Source organism: Gavialis gangeticus, unplaced genomic scaffold (assembly GCF_001723915.1).
Source record: "Gavialis gangeticus isolate Ggan-Ray unplaced genomic scaffold, GavGan_comp1, whole genome shotgun sequence".
Lineage (NCBI taxonomy): Eukaryota > Metazoa > Chordata > Crocodylia > Gavialidae > Gavialis > Gavialis gangeticus.
This window is the reverse complement of record NW_017729031.1, coordinates 48,949,543-48,969,170: the sequence shown is the minus strand read 5'-3', so window position 1 is coordinate 48,969,170 and position 19,628 is coordinate 48,949,543. Positions and strand designations below refer to the sequence as shown.

At 39.5% G+C, this 19,628-nt stretch overlaps 1 protein-coding gene across 6 annotated transcripts in view; it reads right to left on the bottom strand.

Moving 5' to 3' along the window:
- Positions 1-19,628, bottom strand: part of CSRNP3 (cysteine and serine rich nuclear protein 3) — a 213,784-nt gene that overhangs the window by 23,083 nt on the left and 171,073 nt on the right. For all 6 annotated transcript variants that reach the window (XM_019522742.1, XM_019522740.1, XM_019522739.1 and 3 more), the window contains one exon: positions 9,306-9,565. In XM_019522742.1, coding sequence (XP_019378287.1) covers positions 9,306-9,565 — 260 coding nt within the window. The remainder of the gene's footprint in view (positions 1-9,305; positions 9,566-19,628) is intronic.

The following is a 19,628-nucleotide window of genomic DNA, read 5'->3' as shown; positions in this document are numbered from 1 at the left end:
CACACACACACACACACACACACAGAGACAGATACACCCCCCCACCATGTTGCCTGCGTTGACTATGGGAGAGGACAGTGTTCCAGAGCCACACCCCACACCCCACAAATGCTACATAACCCCCCAACATATCCTATGCCCCCCACACAAAGCCACACCACCTCACAAACTCCCTCACACCTCACCATACACAAACACATGCATGCACCCCACACCCTGCCCTAAACACCCATATACCCCACCGTACCCACACCTCCCACCACACACACAAAAACCACCAACCACACCCCGCCCCCACAATATAAAAGACTAAGAATTTATTTTTGAGTTATTATGCAATGGCCTCTATATACGGTACGCAAACACAAATCATGACAAAAATATTTTTTTGTAATAAAATTAAAATGTGTTATAGCAGATGTTTCAGTGTATGATTTGTTTTTTTCCTGGTTCTAAGATGGAAACCTCCCCCTCCCAAAAGGAGCATTTCTGGGGGGCAAGGGAAAGGACTTCTGGTGGCAAATCTTAGGAGGTAGGGGTGGGACTTCTGGACCCAAGATGGCAGCCAAGGGGCGGGGCTACCCATGCGGCCCTCGATAGCTCACCAAACCTCAATAAACAGCTCTCTGCCCAAAAGAATTACCTGCCCCTGGCCTAGAGGTTAGAGAATTTGCCTGGGTTCAGTTTCTTCTTCTGGCTCCCATCTCTTCCAGGAGTGTGTCCTAGTGACTAGGCTGCACGGGGGTGCTCTCCAATTCTCCTACTCAGACTAAGTCATTGCAGCAAAGAAGTCAAGATGCACTAAGGCAGAGAGCAAGAGACAGTATTCAATTAAGGAAGAAAGACAATTCTGGGCTCTGCTCCTAGGATTGCTTCTGGCTTTTAAAAACAGGGAAAATACAGAAACAGTCCTAGGAATGGAAGCCAGGACTCCATCCTCTCAGCTGAATGCCTTAACTCATAAGCTACAGTCATGTTCACTTTTGTGTGCGTGCATTGTTTCTGTCCCTACAAATCTTTTGCACAGTGGTACAGCTTCAGCAGGAGGAATGGGTCATACACCCCCTAGCCTAGTCTATAGAAGCATTTTCCAACTGGTGTGCTACGGCACACTGGTGTGCTGTTGGCCATGTCCAGGTGTGCTGCGTAATCTTGGGGGGTGGGGGGAGATGGCTCTTGGGTGGGCATGACTACAGCCAGTGGCACCACTGCTGCCCTGCGGTACCACCATGCCCCGGTTGGCTCTGCGTTCGTCCCCCCCCGACCCTGCTTGGCATTTGGATGCTTGCCACCCCCCCTTCTCCACATCCAGCCCATGTGCCATGGGACGGTAAAAGCCAGATAAGTGCCATGGGACAGAAAAGGTTGGGAAACACTGGCCTATAGGTTAAGGGTTCAAATCAGGGCTGTACAACTGGCAGTACACAGACTGCAAGCAGCCCCTGAGAGGTTAACTTAAAGCCCCTGGGCTCCCAGTCCAAGTGCTACTTCCCCACACCACTGTAGCTGCTGCTGCCACCAGAGTCTCTGGCTCCCCCTCCTTCCTCTGTCTTCCACTTCCTGCTGATGCCCCTGGGGTGGCATGGCATGGCTCAGCCCATGAGGCCTAGATAGCCTATGGCCAGGCTAGCTAGAGGAACCCAGGGACCCTGTGTGGTGTAGCATGCAGGGCACAGAGATGCTGGCATTGTGCAGTAGGGCGACAACAACAGTACAGTGTGGCCTGGTGTGTAGCCTCACAGCTACTCAGGAGTTGCGCAGCCCTAGTTTAAATGTTTTTCTTGGTTTTGGAGGCAGGAGACATGGATTTGATCCGCTCCAGATGAGGAGGAATCTTAACTCCAAGTCTCCTACTTGCTGGATAAGTCCTTTAATGACTAAACTCTCACATGATATGTTGGTTGCCATACCACCGATAATGTTTTAAAACAGGGGTGCTCAACCCTTGGCCCATAGACCAGATCTAATCACTGATGCTGTGTCATTTGGCCTGTGAGGCTCCCATGAGCCTGAAAATTTGGCTGTGGGGGGAGTGGTGGCATGCTAGCTGGGGCACACAAGGCCCAATTCCAGTGTGCAGGGCCAGGTGGAGGCATCAAGCCCCAGGGCCCGATCCTGGCATGCAGGGTTCCGTAGAGGTCATGTAGAGGCAGCGTGTGGCTTCATCCTGCCCATGAATTGGCCCCATGCCAATCTGCCCACACGGCCAAAAGCTTGAGCACCACTGTTTAACAAAAAAAGTGTATTTTGTGAGGGGAGCTGATCCTGTCATATGTGAAACATTCCCAGCACACACCTGGTGGGGACACTGACAGAAAAGGGCACGGTTTCCAGAATCTTGTTAGGTTGAAGTTCGAGGTAGTCTGGGCATGCACGCAAGTAAAACGTTATGCAGCTAGAGAACTCTGAAATCAAAGAGACAGTGAAGTTTGGCAATAACTGAGCAGGGATTTTGGATCACAATTTTGTACACAGTCCCCTCACATCTGCCACAGGCTGACTTTTTAGATTTACCCCTTAGTCCTTGCTCATGGTGGCCAGTAAAAGAAAACTCTGTAAAAATAAGTTTAATACAAACAGGAGAAAGAGGAATTTTAATAAGTTGGATTGACATAGGGATCACAAGACATTTTATTTTCACATGAGTTGACAGGAAGCTGCATATTCTGTTTGCTTCTGAATTGTTAATAACTTTGTTAACTACAATGAGTAGTTACTAATTGAATCCATTATATATCAAATGTGGTACTGTACTTCTGCCTCTAAGTCTCTTTTTGAAAAGAAAGGAAGTGACAGTAGAAAAAAATTAGCCCTTTGTTGGATAAGAGGGGATTCATAGAGGATGGGAAATGTAAAACCAAAGAAATCCTCAAATTCTGCATGTGACAAAGGAATATATTTGTATCTAAACTGCAAGTGAATAGATTTTATTCATTTTTTCTGCTTGAGATGAGCTCAACCTGCAAAGTCCAGCTCCAGTCTCAATGGCTGTGAACATTTAGAGCCAGATCCATGGAGAATTTCTATATTAACTTGCTGCCCAATCTGTTGTAGATAACTCCAAAGATAGTGTTGCATCTAGCTGATACAAAAGCTTGAGCAAGGAGTCTGAGAAGACTTCTTTCTTGTAACATGGCTGGCAACCCATGGTAATTCAGTTATTAAAGGTCATTAAGTTATATTTATCACCAAAAGATGAATAATTCAATTGGCTCCTAACAGAGAGACAGTTTAAAGATATATAAAATCTAGTGAAGAACATTTTATTTGTGTTTACTTCTTCCTGTTTCCTCTCAACATTGATTTGATCCCAGTTAATTTAATAATATTTAGTATATGATATTGCAACACTATCAAGCCTTCTTCTGAGTTATAGGTGGAAAAATTAAGTCTTAAATAAGGCCTAGCATCACAATGCAGTTCAACCATGGTTTGAACCCACTCCAGTCTTATGTTTATATCATTTTGTTACCTTTATGCCTTATATTCTAGTTGCGTGTTTGGCCTACATGCCAACATGTCTTCATAGGTTTAATATGCTCAGATTGTTCGCAAATAAAATACAGCAACTGGATGGCTGGGGGTTTTTTTTGGTTTTTTTAAAGTACCTCCCACTACATGCCACTAAATGCATTTTCTCTCCCAGTTAATGTAGAACACTTCCTGCACAAGTAATGCACTAAGCACAAAGGAGGGGTGGAGATCATTAAGGATTGCCCAGCACCTTTTGCTGTTCAGAAAAAATCTTGGGGAGTATTTAACATCTTGACTGTCACAATTGCCAGGTTAAGCAAACTGTGATACACAGGTGGAAAAAGCCGGTATTTCCTAAAGGTATTAAGGTGAAATTCATACCAATGCAAAACACCCAGGTAAGGGCAAAGTATCATTTAAGGCCACAGGGTTCAATTCACTCCAGCTTTGTAAAGCCTGAAAAATTGATCTTTTTCCCATATTCTTGCGCCTCCTTAGCAGGAGATTTTTCACAGAGTAAAGGAAATTATTCACTTGTCCTGCAGGTTTCACAAGGGTAGATATTGGACAATATCAACAGCAATATCTGCTGTTAACACTGGCTGTTAGAGCTGCCCCTCCTGGTACTGGCTATTCAGAATAAGAAGGAATTCCTGATTACGTGATGACGTTCATGACACATGTAGGAATCTAAATGCCTTTCTTAAATCAAAGGGGTTACTCATAATTGTGTACAATAGAAAAGTCGTATGTCCATGAGCATAAAAACTTCCTACAGCTGGAGCAGCATGCTGAAACCTGCATATCACATCTTCATATTAACATGACTTTACCAATTAGTGACAATTCTAAGTCCGATTTGAATGACACAAGCTTTTTCAAACCTGTCTCCTGAATTTTGTGCACAGCTAAGGAAACTACTAAGCATATACCGCTACAAGTCAAAGATAAATACACCATATTCATAATACTTTAGCTTCTTTAATTGACTTTACTTAGCTTATAAAGAAGTCACAGAATACTGTAAAGATTTTTCCTGCACATATTCAAAGACTAAAAAATTAGATTTCAGAACACATACCATTGCTTGTCAGCTATTCTTTGAGTAAATTCCCTGGTGCCTGACAGAAGGGCAGGAATAATAGTGTTACACCATTTTTTGAGGGAAAGAGGAGCTGCTAGAATAAATTCTGCTCATGTTACATGGCAGAAGCAAAACACAAGTTCTTTTCTAATGCTTTTTCTTTGGATTCTCCTTGTTCTCAAAAGAGAAACCTTTGCAGTCCGTGCTGACACATTTTTTGGCCCTCAGATGTATGAAGTTATGTAGCATTCAGGTCATACTGGTTGATTTACTTTGATTACTGATGTTTCCTTGAAAGACAATGTTGTAGCTGTGATGGTCCAGGAATAATGCAAGAGGCAAGGATTTCTTAGGGACATATCTTTTATCAGACCAACTGCATAGTTGAGATACTCACACAAGTTTTTGAATGCAACATATTCTTCTGATGAGACCCAAAGAAGAATGCTTGGTGTTTGATTGTTGAAATCTATCCCCACTATGCAGTTGGTCCAATAAAAGATAGCTCCCTCAGAAATCCTTGCCTCTTGAAAGACAACACGTTCAAGCAAATCCTACCTGGCTCCTTTGCATGGACAAGATGATTTTTGTGCCCTACCTCAGCAATGATTTCTTTTCCTTCTGATGTGAAACAACAGTGTTAAGACTGGCCTGAAATCTACATTTTTAAAATTAATTTCAAGTCACTTAAAAATTATTTTAAATAGAAGAAGAGGGAAAGTAAGAAACATTTATTTCTGAAAAGTAAAATAAAAAAAAGAGAAAAGTACCTAGTGCCAGAGCCTCACCCCTTCATTTGATGCATTTTTTTTTAACAAAGCTGACAAAAACCCCAATATTTTCTTCCTATGAATCTTTATATTTTAATGCAATGTAGAAATTAACAAACTAGGAGAACTAAATAAAAACCTATTAATTTCTTTCCTTTCTGTATGCAGCTGTTATGGTAATTTGTAAAACTTTTAAAACAAACTTTCCTCGCTTCATTTTCCGAAATGGCTGTGTATGCAGTTGCATAGCAATTGACATGCAAGTCCTGACCAGTGCAATTCAAATCAGGATCATCATCACTGACATTATCACCAAAGAACTTTGTTGTCTGTCTTTGTTGTGCTCATTTAGAGACAGCACAAATGGCAAAATAGCTCTTCCATCTCCATAAAGGGAAATCAGCAAGGCCCAGCTGCCATAAGCAAACAAAACATCCTCAACCGTTTAGAATGATCGCCTAAAAGGCGAGATAATATATATATTCCCTCAGACTTCTAGTACTGAGTGTAATTCAAGGAGACTCAATTTGAACAGTTTAAATTCTTCCCTCACCCTTTCACAACTACCACTTAAAAAAGAAAATTGGCCTTTCTAAATATCCAACATGGTGCTACCTGTGCCTTCCTTGCCCGGTCTCAAACATGCTGAAACCATTTCTCATCTCAGTGATATTATTTTGACATCACAGTAACTGCACTGACCTCAGTAAGGTGTTCATTCAAGTCTGAAATATTTATTGGTAAACAGTGTGGATCTCACATTTGTTATCTCTCATACCCATGAGTGACTGGTGCCTCCTGTATCTGGGGGGGCATCTGCAGTAGCCACCAATGGCAGCGGCCCTGTCAGGGGGGCACCAGCCCTACCGACAGCATCCATGTTGGCCATCAGAGGGGCACCAGCCCCATCAGGGGGGCACGTGCACCCCCATGTACCCCCTACCAGTCACCTATCCTCATAACTCCCGGTTTTTTCTCAAAATCTTGAGGTAAAATTATCTTAGCTTTCATTTTTATGAAAAATCTATTCTTTATGGTTATGAAGAAAGACTTGAAAACAGGTCTAAAATATACCAGAGACATAAAGACCAGAAGGCAAAAAAAAAGAATATCAATTTTTATTAGCAGGGACATAGCCATGCTGGAGGAAAGAGTCCTGAACAGGAATGAATGGTGACCACCATACTGCTCTAGGATGAAAAAGTGTTTTGCCCCCTAACTCATTGACTGTTAAGCCAATTGCACAATTTGGGGGGTTTGACCCATGGGTTTGTTTGGTTTTTTCCTATTGCAGCTGTCAGTATAAGTAAACTGGCAAACTTACTAACCTCAAAACAGATGGGGAATGGAACAGGATGAAAATGAAATGTTTATTGTTCAACCAACATCTACAGAGGGAATTTACAGGAATTTAAAAACCAGACCAGAGGTCACTCTTTACTTTAAACAAATCTCCACTGTCAGCACTGCCTTGATATGTGAGGGGAATTTGGCTAGACTGCAGGGATGATGCACTGACTTCAGAAGGCAAGTGGAGAGGGGAAAAAGCCCATGCTCCAACAGTGCTTTCCTTCCACCTCAACAGGTCAGGCAGGATGTTACTGGAGGGACTAGAGAATTCATTGCACCACACCTAGAAAAGAGGGCAGGAATGAGAGCACATAGCTGAGTTGCGCCTCCCTCTCCAAAAGCAGATTAAGATTTATAGGACCCACTCCCAGAAGTAAATAGGATTTTCTTGCTCATGAAATTTGTGCCTATTTGGAGAAGGAGAGGCCTGAAATCTCGGTAGACCCTGTAATTTTAACTTGTGCCCTTGCAGGTCTCCCTTTGTACAGTATCCATATGTCCCTGTGGTGGGGTGAAGACTAGATGCACAAGTGATCTGACTCCTGGGACTAGAACAAAGCATCTTGGTAGTTATAGAATAGGAGCACTGTAATCCTACACATAATGCTTATTATGGGAGATGAATGGGTGCACACTCCTCACACCAAAGCTACTTACTAAACCTGTAGCCTTCTGCTTCCTGTCTCTCCCACTGTGTATATGTCCTGAGCACATTTTACCAGGATGACAGTTTACGGTTAAAAATTATTTTTAAAATCTATTCCCTGTTCAAAGAAGAAACTTCAGGAGGCTGAGAAGCCATTGCAATATCTGAGTATTAAAAGCCACACAGAATTCTTAAGGAGTTCAGCGCAAAAACTGTGAAAAAACACCTGGGAGGCATTTTTCAGACTGGGGATAATGCCAGTTTGTTTTGGGCAACTGCCTTGTAATAGTAGTTATAACAGAGATAATCTCTGTATAGTCTTACAATGGGAGAAAGGCTGAATAGCAGTTGGGAGGCTACAATTCTAAAAATCTTTGAGACCTATTTGTGTGTATTAATTGGAAAACAAGCCCCAAATACATGGAAACAAAGACTGTTCATAGATATTCTTAGGGCCTTGTCACACAGGACACTTAGCACATGTTTTATCTGAGATTGACATAAGTATTACCATATTGCATTAAAAGTCAGAACATATTCTGAGCAGTGACATGATAATGCTTACTATAATCTTAGCTTGCTCCAGACAGTGCTAGAACCAGCTGTGCCCCCTGCTTTCTCCAGACACTAAGAGCTGCAGTTTACACATCTGCCCAGGAGAACATGCAACTCCCATGCCTGGAGCCCACGTGCTCCCTGCTATGCTCCTAGTACTGCCCAGCCTGGGAGCACCTACTCCTGCCACAGCAGGGCAAGCTAGGTCTTTGTTGCTGCTGGTGGGCATGGGGACCTGAGCCGCAGAGAGGATGCTGTTCCTGTCACTGCATCTGCATCTGTTCTAAGCTTGCATTTTAAGTGCAGGTGACATGTTTTAAGTGTAATGTGAAACACGGCCCTCAGTGAGCTCAGTGGACTTTTACCACCGATTCAAAAAGATTGAGAAACAGACCCATTGTTTCTAAACATCATTTTTCAAATGACACTTTCAATGTTGAATGTCTACTACACTGCATTTCAAACACCAACCTTAGGAGAAGACATGGGATTAATAAAAAACAAAAAGTTCTCTAGTGTTATTTAATCTCAGACAAAGAGCTGAACTAACTTCAAGCAGTCTTTCTGTAAGAGGACACTTTCTAACTAAAAAAGAAAAGATGCAACTCAACATTGTTAATCTCACAATGAAAACATTAAAAAAAAAAAGGAAGTGTGGTTCTCACGACTGATGTTTACTTGTTGGCAAAATTTGCCCAAGTCAACTTGAAAAATAAACCGGTCGGTTTCAAGTTCTATTTTACCGAACACAACGCCGCCTTGTTCACAGTCATCTCCTACAGATGAATGATGGGGACAGAGCACTGAAAAGGGATTAAAGAGGCACAAGCAGATCCTCCTACCAGCATGGTAGGTGCACTTGGGCAGACCTTGTCTCTTTTCTGCACCTCAGTTCCTCCACCTCAAATGGTGGAATGGAGATTAATTGAGCTCCTTTTATATCAATAACTAGGTAGGAGCTAGGTGTTAAGGTTATGGTTTTGTCATGATAAAATTTGATAAATATCACAGCAGAGGTACAAGGAGAAAGAGGAGTATTTGCAGAAAGGGATAAAAAGAACCCTTCTGCATCCACTTCCTTTCTCTGGAACCCAGCCTCAGTGAAGCTGTAACATGGATGGTTAATGCCCCATCCTTTCCTAATGTCTCTCCCAGGATCCTGTGTTTCACCTGCTGACTAAGCAGCAGGGTGTCTCACAAAAGCCATAGTATTGCTTCAGATGCATGGCTTTTGCTGTTGCCATGACAACATCTTAGTCAAACACACTTGTTTCATGATTAAAAAAACATAAATAAAATCATGGAAGCACTTCTACTTGGACCTGCTAAAATCTTGTTTTTATCAAACCTAAACTTTGGGCCTATATTGACCTAACAGCATTCACTTAAATGTAGGAGATAAGAGACCAAGTCTTGCCAATTTTACCTTCAATTTTAATGAGTTAAGTTTTTCCTCCCTTAGATGTTCTCTTAACATCTCTCGATGGAGCCTTTCTTGTTCCATGGCAAACTCTCCAAGTGTGTACTGACGCACACTGTTGTGCCGAGTAGACATGCCCAATGTGCTTCCTCCTTGACTGGGAACACTGGTGAAACCTTGCCGTCTTGTAAAATAGTACACGGTAACACAGTTAAAATGAACATTCTTCGTCCTCTTCCGTTTTTCCCTTTTCAGGATGGATGAAGCTAGAATGCAGGAAAATTATAATGTTATTATAAACCTGGAAGTCGCACAGCAAATCCTTACTTGCTAGATCATCCCATTCACTTTAAATTAAGTGGATTACTAACTTGAGCAAAATTTTGCAGGTGTAGGATCCAAATGGCAAGGTTATTATTAGAAAAGAGTAATAAAAATCATTTATAATAATAAACAAGACAATAGAATTTGGCTAATAAATATACTCCACTGGTTCATGCACAAGGTAAGTCAAAGTGTTTAAGCAGTGCAAGGAGGTAAATATATACAACACTACTAAACAAAAGCTATTAAAGTCATACAACTGCAAATGTAATGATTTGCTTTAAGAGCACAGATAATGTTGGTCAGGATGCTAAGGTTTTTCAGTACTCTCTTTCAAAATGTTTTATCTTTCACCAGGAAAGCAAATTAAGCCCAGCAAAAAGGACCTCAGCAATTGATTAACAACAACACAACTCCTTCCCCCTTTTCTTCCACTCAGCTTAATACTTTAACCCTATGACCAGCACATTGTAATATGGTGGAGGTATAATATTCATGAGAAGTTAGCCCGCTTCTTTAATTTCACACAGTCAAATCTATTTTTTTCCATTTCTTAATTCACTTGCATACAAATGTCTTCCTCTAAGAAGTGCTCTAAATTAAAATGGTGTCAGATACCTTATTTCTATACTGAAATGTGTGCTCCTTACTGTAGAGATTAGTGATTCTCAACTAGTGCTGCAGCAAAACATGCAATTAATAACATAAATGCAGAGACTTCAAATAGGAATCCATGGTGTTCAAAGCATTCTGACCTGTTGTGGTGTTTCCAAGTTCTTTGCAACAGAAGGATTACTTTATTATTTTTCCATAGTCCAAAAAACACCTGAGCAAAAGGTAAGCACTGGCATTTTCTGAGGGGCACCTTGAATCTAATGAAGGGTGCCTTGAGTCTACAAAAGGTTGAGGACCACCGGTATAGGCATTTGGTGACCCTTGGTAATGATAGTCAGCAGCTGTCCCTCAGAAATGGCTGTGCTTGGCTCTTCTAGTATAATAAAACCACAGACTTGTTCCCTGACTTTGAAGACATAATTTATTTGATTTATTGTAAATTGACAACTGAGGAACTGGATGATGAGTTACCGCCTTGCAATTTAGGTGCAACAGTTGCATAGGTATGATATGAGAAACCAAACTGTCAGAATACAGGTACTGAAATCATTTAAAAAGTGTCCAACTATTTCTGTAACACATGAAGCCATTTTATAAAAAGTAATAAGGCACAACAGATGTACATTGTTGGTCTAAAATTCCACTCTGCCAGGAGATTGGAAGCACCTGGCCTTTGGCCCCAGGTTTCACCACATTTGGTTTGCTGTCAGGGCAAAACATGCATCTAATGCCAAATAACGTTGTGTAACAAAGTTTGAGGTCAGAAATAAACAGGGAACAATTCTATACAAAGAGATTCCCAAACAATGAATTGCAACTTCCTTTACTCATCTTAAAAAATAAGGAATTGCTTTGTTAAGAAAACTACAACTTGCATGTTTTACAAACAGATGTAACATACCCTTCTGATGAGCAGTAGTGCCATGAAATAATCTCACATTGACTACATGCTCGTACGCAGTTATAATTATTGTTTGGTCAAAAAGAACATACACTTCTCCAGATGTCCCTCCAGGTGTGCTAGATTTTATCCATAAATAACCACTGAGTATAATGTTGCAGAAGCCCTGCTTTATTTTACAGACATTATTTTATTACATTCATTTAACTGCAACTTTGTATGTTAACAGTCTTACTCTATTTTGTCAAACAGAGAGAGAATCTGAGTATATCTGTTATAGCTAGAGCTGATTAAAGAGGTGTCCAGGGAAGAGCTTTTTTTTCAAAAAAACAGTTAATTAAAAATGTTTCACAGGTATGTGTCAATTTTATTTCCTTTTTTACTAGAAGAAAATTGAAATAATCATTTCAGGTTTTTAGTTTTGTAATATTTCAGTTTTAATTTATCCTTTTGATTCATTTCTTTTATATTTTTTGTCTGGGTTAATATTTTAAAATTTAATACACTATGTTACATGTAGTATTTTATATTATAGCCACATTTTGAAAACAATACATTTTTTACCTGATCAAAACAAAATGCTTCTATGTTTCTTATGTAGCTGTACTCCCCTGTGTAGCAGTATTGATATCAACTTTAATCTTTAGCATGGGTGGGATTTCTGTCTCCCGATGAAATTAAAAACATAGAGTTGCAACTAACAATGGGAAAGCAACGGTACATAAAGTAAAAGAAATAATCGCTACTAGGGCTGTGTGAAATTTCACCAGGTATTTCATTTCAATGCTGTTTCAACTTGTTTCGAGCTTGAAACAGTGAAAAAGAAATGAAACGAAGGGCTTCAAAACAGCCTCAAAATGAAACCAGGGCACTTGAAATGTTTCAAAGGTTTTGAAACATTGTGAGTTTTGAAGCTGGGCTTGCCTGAAGTGAAAGAGAAAGTAAGGAGAGGGAGGGGAAAGAGGGGGGAAGGACTGCTCTGACATTGACTGTGTAGCTGGCCAGTGGCTGATCCTTCCATGAGGTCCCTTCCAATCCCAGTGCTTTGGGGGGGGGACGGAAAAATAACTGTGCCTTTACACACACACATAGTCACACGTCACGAGTTTTGCTTGTCAGCAGCTTGAGGTGCATTTTCCCAGAATCCCCTGCACCTATCTCCTTGAACATTGGCAGGCTTCATGCCCTCAGCAGGGTCATCTCTGCAGATTTCACCCCACTGTGCTTTCACATACACATGTGAAACAAGTTTTGCTTTCAAGAATTTGAGGTGCCGTTTCCCAGAAACCCCTTCACCTATCTCTTTGCATCTTAGCATACTTCATGGCCTCAGAAGGGGCTACCATCTCTGCAAGTTTCATTCAAATCAGGCAAGAAATGATAAAGTTATAGGCAGTTTCATGCTTCCCCATTATAGCCTAGGGGTGAAATGTCAAAACAGCAAAACCGATTCAATGAACCGAACTAGAAGAGTGCTTCAAAATGAAACAAATCTCAAAACCAAACACCGTCCCTTTGAAATGGATGTCAAAATGAAATGGTGCTATTTTGCACAGTTCTCATCTCTACTATATTAAAGAAAGTTTAAAAACTGAAGTTGAGAGTGAAGTGAGTAATTTAAGAGAAGATGTTCATGTCTTTAAAATGCATGTGGTTATGAAGCCTATAATCATCATAATCTGTAATATTTGAGGGTTTAAGGGTAAGGAACGTTTTAAAAAAATATATATATATCCCTTAACACTGAGATTTTCTCACAGTATCGTTTAGTGGCAGGAATGAGTTGCTGGTTTTGTTTTGTATTTTAGGTCTTTTTTATGAAAAAAAGCAATAATGGATTATTTTCTTCTATACATTTCATTAATCTATGATCACAAATTTTACCCACAGTTACATTTAAAACTTAATAATTAAAACAAAACCAAAAGAGAAAATAGCTTGAACTACAGAACGGTTTTGAAAACCAAAAATATCCTTAGTTCTCATGCCTATAAAAAAGCCCTAAATCCTAAAAACACTTTTGTTATAAATTACATCCCAATCATTGGCTTTTATGGCATGTCAGATTTTTGTTAAAAAGTGGAAACATATTGTAGGACATCATTGCAGAATATTAACTTTGTGCTTAAATATTTAGCCAACAACATCTACCACATTTATAACAACAGCATTGAAGTGTTGGGATCATCCCCTGGGAGAATAAAACATTCACACAGGTGATCTCCTTTAGATTTTGGAGGAGTTGTTAGGTTTTGGAGGGCTGGAACTGATGTGAGCTAGCTCACAGAATTCCTTTGTTCGTGTGTCTAATTTTCTTTCACAAAAACTTTTAGCAATTGCATTATCAATGGCATAAACATCAAAAGCAATATATAATCCTAAAGAAAAACAGTTAACACAGGATTAAGATAAATAATGCATCTCATTAATTAAAGATAAAATAGAAGTATTATCATAAACCTTAAGAATGATAAACATAGGAATTTCAGAGTGAAGGCAGTGTTGCCAGCTCTCTTGATTTTATTGGGAACCTCATAAAGTTTTGTTTTTTCTAAGACTGCACTTCTTAGTGGTATGTAAATTATGCGAGAATCTTATTTAAGAGAATATAAAATGTTTGGCCTATCATGCAAACAAGAAAAGCTTGAAAAATATGCACACTAAAGGCTTACAAACCAGAATGCAAATCCAAAGGATGCAAAATATATTGTGAAAAGAAACAAAAAAACCCAGCCCTCTTATTTTTTGGAATCACTTTCTGATTTTTCTCAGAAAAGCAAAATGTGATAAAATTACACTAACAAGCAATTCAAACCTATTAATGCACAGTTAGGACACCATGCTAAACCTTTATTATTATGATTAATCTTGCACATCAAACTTTTAAAAAACTGTTAATTTAAAGATGTCTCTCCCCCACCCCACCACTCTTTTTGAGAACACACTATTTTTTCTCCCTTCTTATCCATGGGGTCACTACATGGCAGAATTTGGATTCTGCACTGTGTTTCCAGCCTTGCTACATTACACTTGGGAAGCAATACAGATATATTATAGTCATGAGACTCTTATTCATTAAAACAAAGCAAACAAGAGCTATGGAACACAGGGTGATTTTGCTTTTAAGTGGTTGCTCAGGAGCATAATTATGGGTTCTACCATTCCGTGTTTCTAAAGATAAACAGACAGTTCTGCAGAGATGCTAAAGAGGTATTGCTAAAGAATAAAAGGGAAAAATAGCTAAAAGTTTTGACAATATAATGCTTTGTGTTTTTAAAGATGGAAAACAATTCTTAACCTTATGGTTGTTTCCAGGTTTCAAAGCCACTTTCTCATTTCTGTTACCCTTTTGGGCTAAATACAAACAGTCAAAAAGCCCAAGGCTGAATTGATTCAATCTTCACAGGTTAGTTTAATCTGCATAGATTGAACCAATAAGCAAGTGAACAGACATTCACTTTTCATTCTAGAAATGCAGCAAATGGCTGCTGTGGCCCAGGTCAGAAGCTGGGGAGAGGGGTGCTAGGACATGCCTCCCTGCTCATCTGGAGTAGACAACCTGAGCCAAGGCTAGCCTGCCAAGCCTGTGAGTGGGGGAGTGTTGCTGGGGAGGTACAAAGCATCCTGGGATGCTGGGGGACTGTGAGTTAACTTGAAGCTGGAGGGAATCTGGGACCAAAGTTCAATAAACTGATTTAACCTAAATCAGTTATGTCTGATACTACATCCATCCAGGTTTATCTTAAACTGGTTTCAGCCAATTTTGAAAGCAGTTTATGTCCATTGAACTTCTTTTGTTGTGTTACAGATTTGAGCCTGTTTCTGATCACTTATAAGGTGTATAATTTCTGTTTCTAGCCTTGTTGTCTTTCCTCAGAAAGCACTACCACTCAGGTGACAGAATAAATACAGTTCCTTCATTTTCACAGCCCTGTGCCTACATCCTGAAGTAACAACTCTTTGTTCACACCAATCATATTGCCTTTTTTACTACATCTGAAAGGAGTCTAATAGTCAGAGGTGTCAAATTGTGGTCAGGTGTCCAGGGCAGCTGCCATACACAGGGGCGGTGGCAACTTCCAGTTTCCACTGCACTGCTAGTGTGAATGTGCAGCTGCAGAGGCAGCTGTTTTTTAACAGCCCCCCTCCTCTCCAAATCACCAGTCACGCTACTCTAGTTATGCCACTGCTGATAGTTTTGCCATTTCTCGTCGCATACAATGCCTGAATAATGTGAGTTTTTGGCTACTACATGCGCTGGAAATCTTTAACAGCTTTTAAACTTTAGAAGGTTTATATAGCAGGGTATAGATCTTTCACAAGCCAAATTAAGTGCTATAAATTCTATACTCTGTTGTTAACCTTTTACATTTTTAATGTTCTGGTAAGCTTTGGTTTTTTTGGGTCATTCACAGTATAAAAATAAGTGCATAATATATGCAACTACTTACAGCAGTTCAAGAAACTGGCATGAAACCTTTGGTACAAATCAGCTAAAAACAGCCAAATAAAACAAGCTATAGTGGGCACTGTGCCTGAAAACCTAGTTGGAAATGCAATTGGAAAAGATATCAATAAAAAGAAACCACAAAAAACCCTTGCTCCTTTTTAATATAGAACAGATATTCTTTCTGGTCTAATACATATTTCCATGGAAACTGTGCCTCCATCTGACCCTCCAAAGTAAACAGCCAAGTGCTTTTCCAAATCAGGGTCTTAAATAAGTATACCTTATTCAGTGGATGTCACCGACTGAGTTTTCTAAAACATAGCATAAAATAGAAGTAAAAAACCAAACAACTTTTACATGTAATAAGGGCATTAGACCTTACTCCAAAACTATTCTGGAATATAATAAGAGCCAAAGCAAAATGAAACAGTAGAAGTGACTTGAATCACATTGCAAGGCCTCCTTTCAGAAGCCTCATTCACCACTGCAACGAGAGTTAATGGAGAGAATGGCATGTATGTTGAGTAGTAACCTTAAGTTGGACACTAGTGGCTTGGCACACTTCTGCAATACTTTTCACTTTCTCGAATTACCTGCAAGACTTTTGACTAGTAAAAACAATGTGATACATTCAGAAATAAAATTTTTTCTCTATCTTGTTTGCTGATGTCTGTCTCTTCTAGACTATCTTTTGATAGAATTAGCTTCTTGGAAAAAAATACAAGTTAGCAAATTAGTTTTTTTTTCCCAGAAGTCAGAGTCAGCTTGTGACTCTGGGAAAGTCCAGGACACGGTGCAATGGGGGAGCTGAGGTAGGGTCCACCCAAGTACAGGGAGGAGATGCCAGATGCAAGTGCTGTGCAACTACCACCTTCCAGTAAACTGTGGAAGGACAGAAAGGCCAAGGGCCCATGACACACTAGCGTGGCCTCCAGCTGCATAGAAGTTGGATAGTCCTGATCCATATAATATAGAAAGACTAGGATATGTAAAATAAGAATATCCCAAATGAGTGATTAGGTCTAAACTATGGTGGTGTCTACTGAGCTATATGGATTGTCACCATTGTATGCACACGTATAATTTTAACACATTTGGAAGAGAAGAGAACGTAGTCCATTTTAGCAGTAGCTATTGCAGCCCTCTTGCTTTTGTGCATCCTGTGACATTTCCTGATGGCAGTAGAGTAGATGGTCACTCATAGTAGCAACTCACAAAGACACAAATGCATTTCTCATGGTGGAACCACATGTTAATATGACTCATGTGCAGTACCAGGGTATGGAGAATGAGTTTTTCTCACTTTGGGTTAAAAATGAGGAAATGAGGCAGAACACATGGTACAAGCAAGTTTGTAGTTTGTGCTTACACATTTCTAAAAGAATTCATGAAGTGTCCAAGGAACAGAAAAGTAGGACAATATACTGATTTTCACTAAAACCATGTATGGTCATTGATTGATTGTATAAGTATTAATAGCTTTACTATACAATCAAAAATATATGGTTAGAAAGAGTGTATACTCTGGTTAATTAAAAGATGGGTTAATGTAACCAGTTTATTCAATTTATTTCTCTCACCCAGCTCTGCAAACATATAATTATGATAATTTTATATCTGCTTAAAAAATGAGAAGTAAAGGTTAATTTTAAGTCACCCAGGGAAGAATCATTTTAGTAATCATAAGTGATAAAAGCAGCTTGTAGCTGTTGGATGTTTGGAAACTTTCTACTAACTGGTCTTTTAAAAAGTTACTCAAAGTTATCTATACCGCAGTCCATCAACATATTTCATAGCTGGATTTCAGTCTTTTCCCACTAATAGTAAATTCTGACACAAAAAAATCCTCCCACTTAAACCCCCCCAAAAATGCTGAATATATTTCACAAAGAAGATTAACTTCAAATGAAGAACCTGATGAAGAACAGTGAACGAGATCAAAACACTAACTCCAATTTTAGGCTAATTCAGGTTGAAGGTCAGACCCATGGCTTCAGTCAGCCATTATAACATGCCTGACCAAAAACTTAAGAAACTGGGGAATTTTATCCAGTACTGAACTTCACAGGTTAGATCCAGGACAGAGCAACTAATACAATGCTTATCTGTATCAGACACATTTATGTTTTCTTCCTTTGCCATGTGAATAAACTGTGACAGAGAAAGTCCTCCAAAGTTCTCTAAGAGAGTAACAGAATATCAGGGTCTTTCATTAAATCACACTATCTACCACAGTGGCCCTCAATGAACAAATATTGCAGTACATACCCAGACTTGTCTACTTTGGACAGCTTGAGTTTTGTAGACTGCCTTACAGCAAAGACTGGAGTGATGCCAGTATAAAAATGGTCTAAGCACTTGTGTAAATTTAGAACTTTCCCAAAAATAGAATATGAAACTCGACATCCAGGAAGGGAAATCTCACTTCAGTTAAAAATAACATCTATTAAAGGAATGTAAAGTAGTCTTCCTAGTTTTACAAGATTCTAACATGAATAACATTTTAAGCATTTTCAAACACTTTTTATTGAGAAAAGGAGGAGCTCTTTGATTACTAAACATAAATAATCTCAGTTCTGGCTGAAATCCAAAGCATAAGCACTTTCCTCTGCTGCCTCAGCTATTCTCCTGATGTCAAAGACACATTAAAATAAATGTGAACCATATGGCTCCCCAGCAGAATACCAGCACTCTTTACATCCATGAGGGCAATGCAATTCATTACCACTATCACAGAAATATTTTAGGGACATGAAAATCTCAAGGCTAGATAAAGCAGCATGTGGCAGCCCATTTGATTAAAATTCTAGCAAAAAGACAGGAGTAGACATTGCTATTCTTAAACTCCACTAACCTATTTTCCTGCTTTTTACATATTCTCAGTGGCATATGAACCACTACGGTAAGAAGGATTAACACCATCCTCCACCTGCTCCATGACTTTCCCACACAGCATTTCATCAAGTCTAACAATATAGAACTGTCAAGCCTAATATATCATGATAATCCAGGTCAGAACATCACTTAAAAAAAAATAAAAAGACCAAGGCTGCTTAGCAAGCATCCTAGAAAGCAAAAACTGGGTAAGAGTTCATGCACTTGAATTTTGCCATCAAACAAAACAAAATATGTTGTACTGCTGCTTTTTGTATGCTTCATTTACAAGTGTCAGGCCTATTAAAAGATTAATTACTACTCTTATGTCCTTGGGTTTGGAAATCCAAGTTTGGAGGAAATATTGTGATACAAAACTCTCCCCTCAAACACATTTATAGGTAGGCGGGAGATAGTATTTTCTGAGAAAAGACTTGGATGTACAAGTCCTTACTTGCTGTTGCTGGGGATATGGAATGGTACATTAACCCATAATAGAACGAAATGAGATTTGTGCTCAAAACCCTGGGAAGCCTACACCCTATGCCGCATAGTTGCAAAGGATGTAAAAAGAGGGGAAACTGAGAAGTGGAAACTAGAATACAGCTCTAATAGTTTGGCACTGCTCTCCTTCTAATCTCTTAAAAGCAGTGGTCACCACCATGCAAAACAGTTTTCTTTCTCACACTTCCCGATTACCTTCCTCTGTCAGTCTGTATCAGATTGTCCAAGTAGGGGTGAGTTCACTGAGGCAACAGTTGGAAATATATTTGCCTAAAGCTGAAGAATTAGAGAAGTTAAATTTGAAAGGTTTCACTGAATATATAGTCTATCCACTTACATGAAGAAGGAAAGAGCTTGCACTTAAGCAATTTGACCCAATCTCTACTGCAAGAACCATTTAGATGCTGGGTCAGTTCATATATGTTGCCTATTTGATTAAAAAAAAAAATTAGAGAATGTCGGGTTAATTAAAAGAGGGAACAAGTTTCATAGGTGGGTCTGTGATCTCTGGGGTTCTGAGCCATGATGTTTTCAGCTTAAAAAGTTGATGACAATTTAAAATTTTCCATGGAACACAAATGGTTCTCACGCCGAATTCTGTGTCGATAAAGGACCCAACCTTTTGCCAAAATTGCTTTGTTATATTTTTTTCAGTCAAACC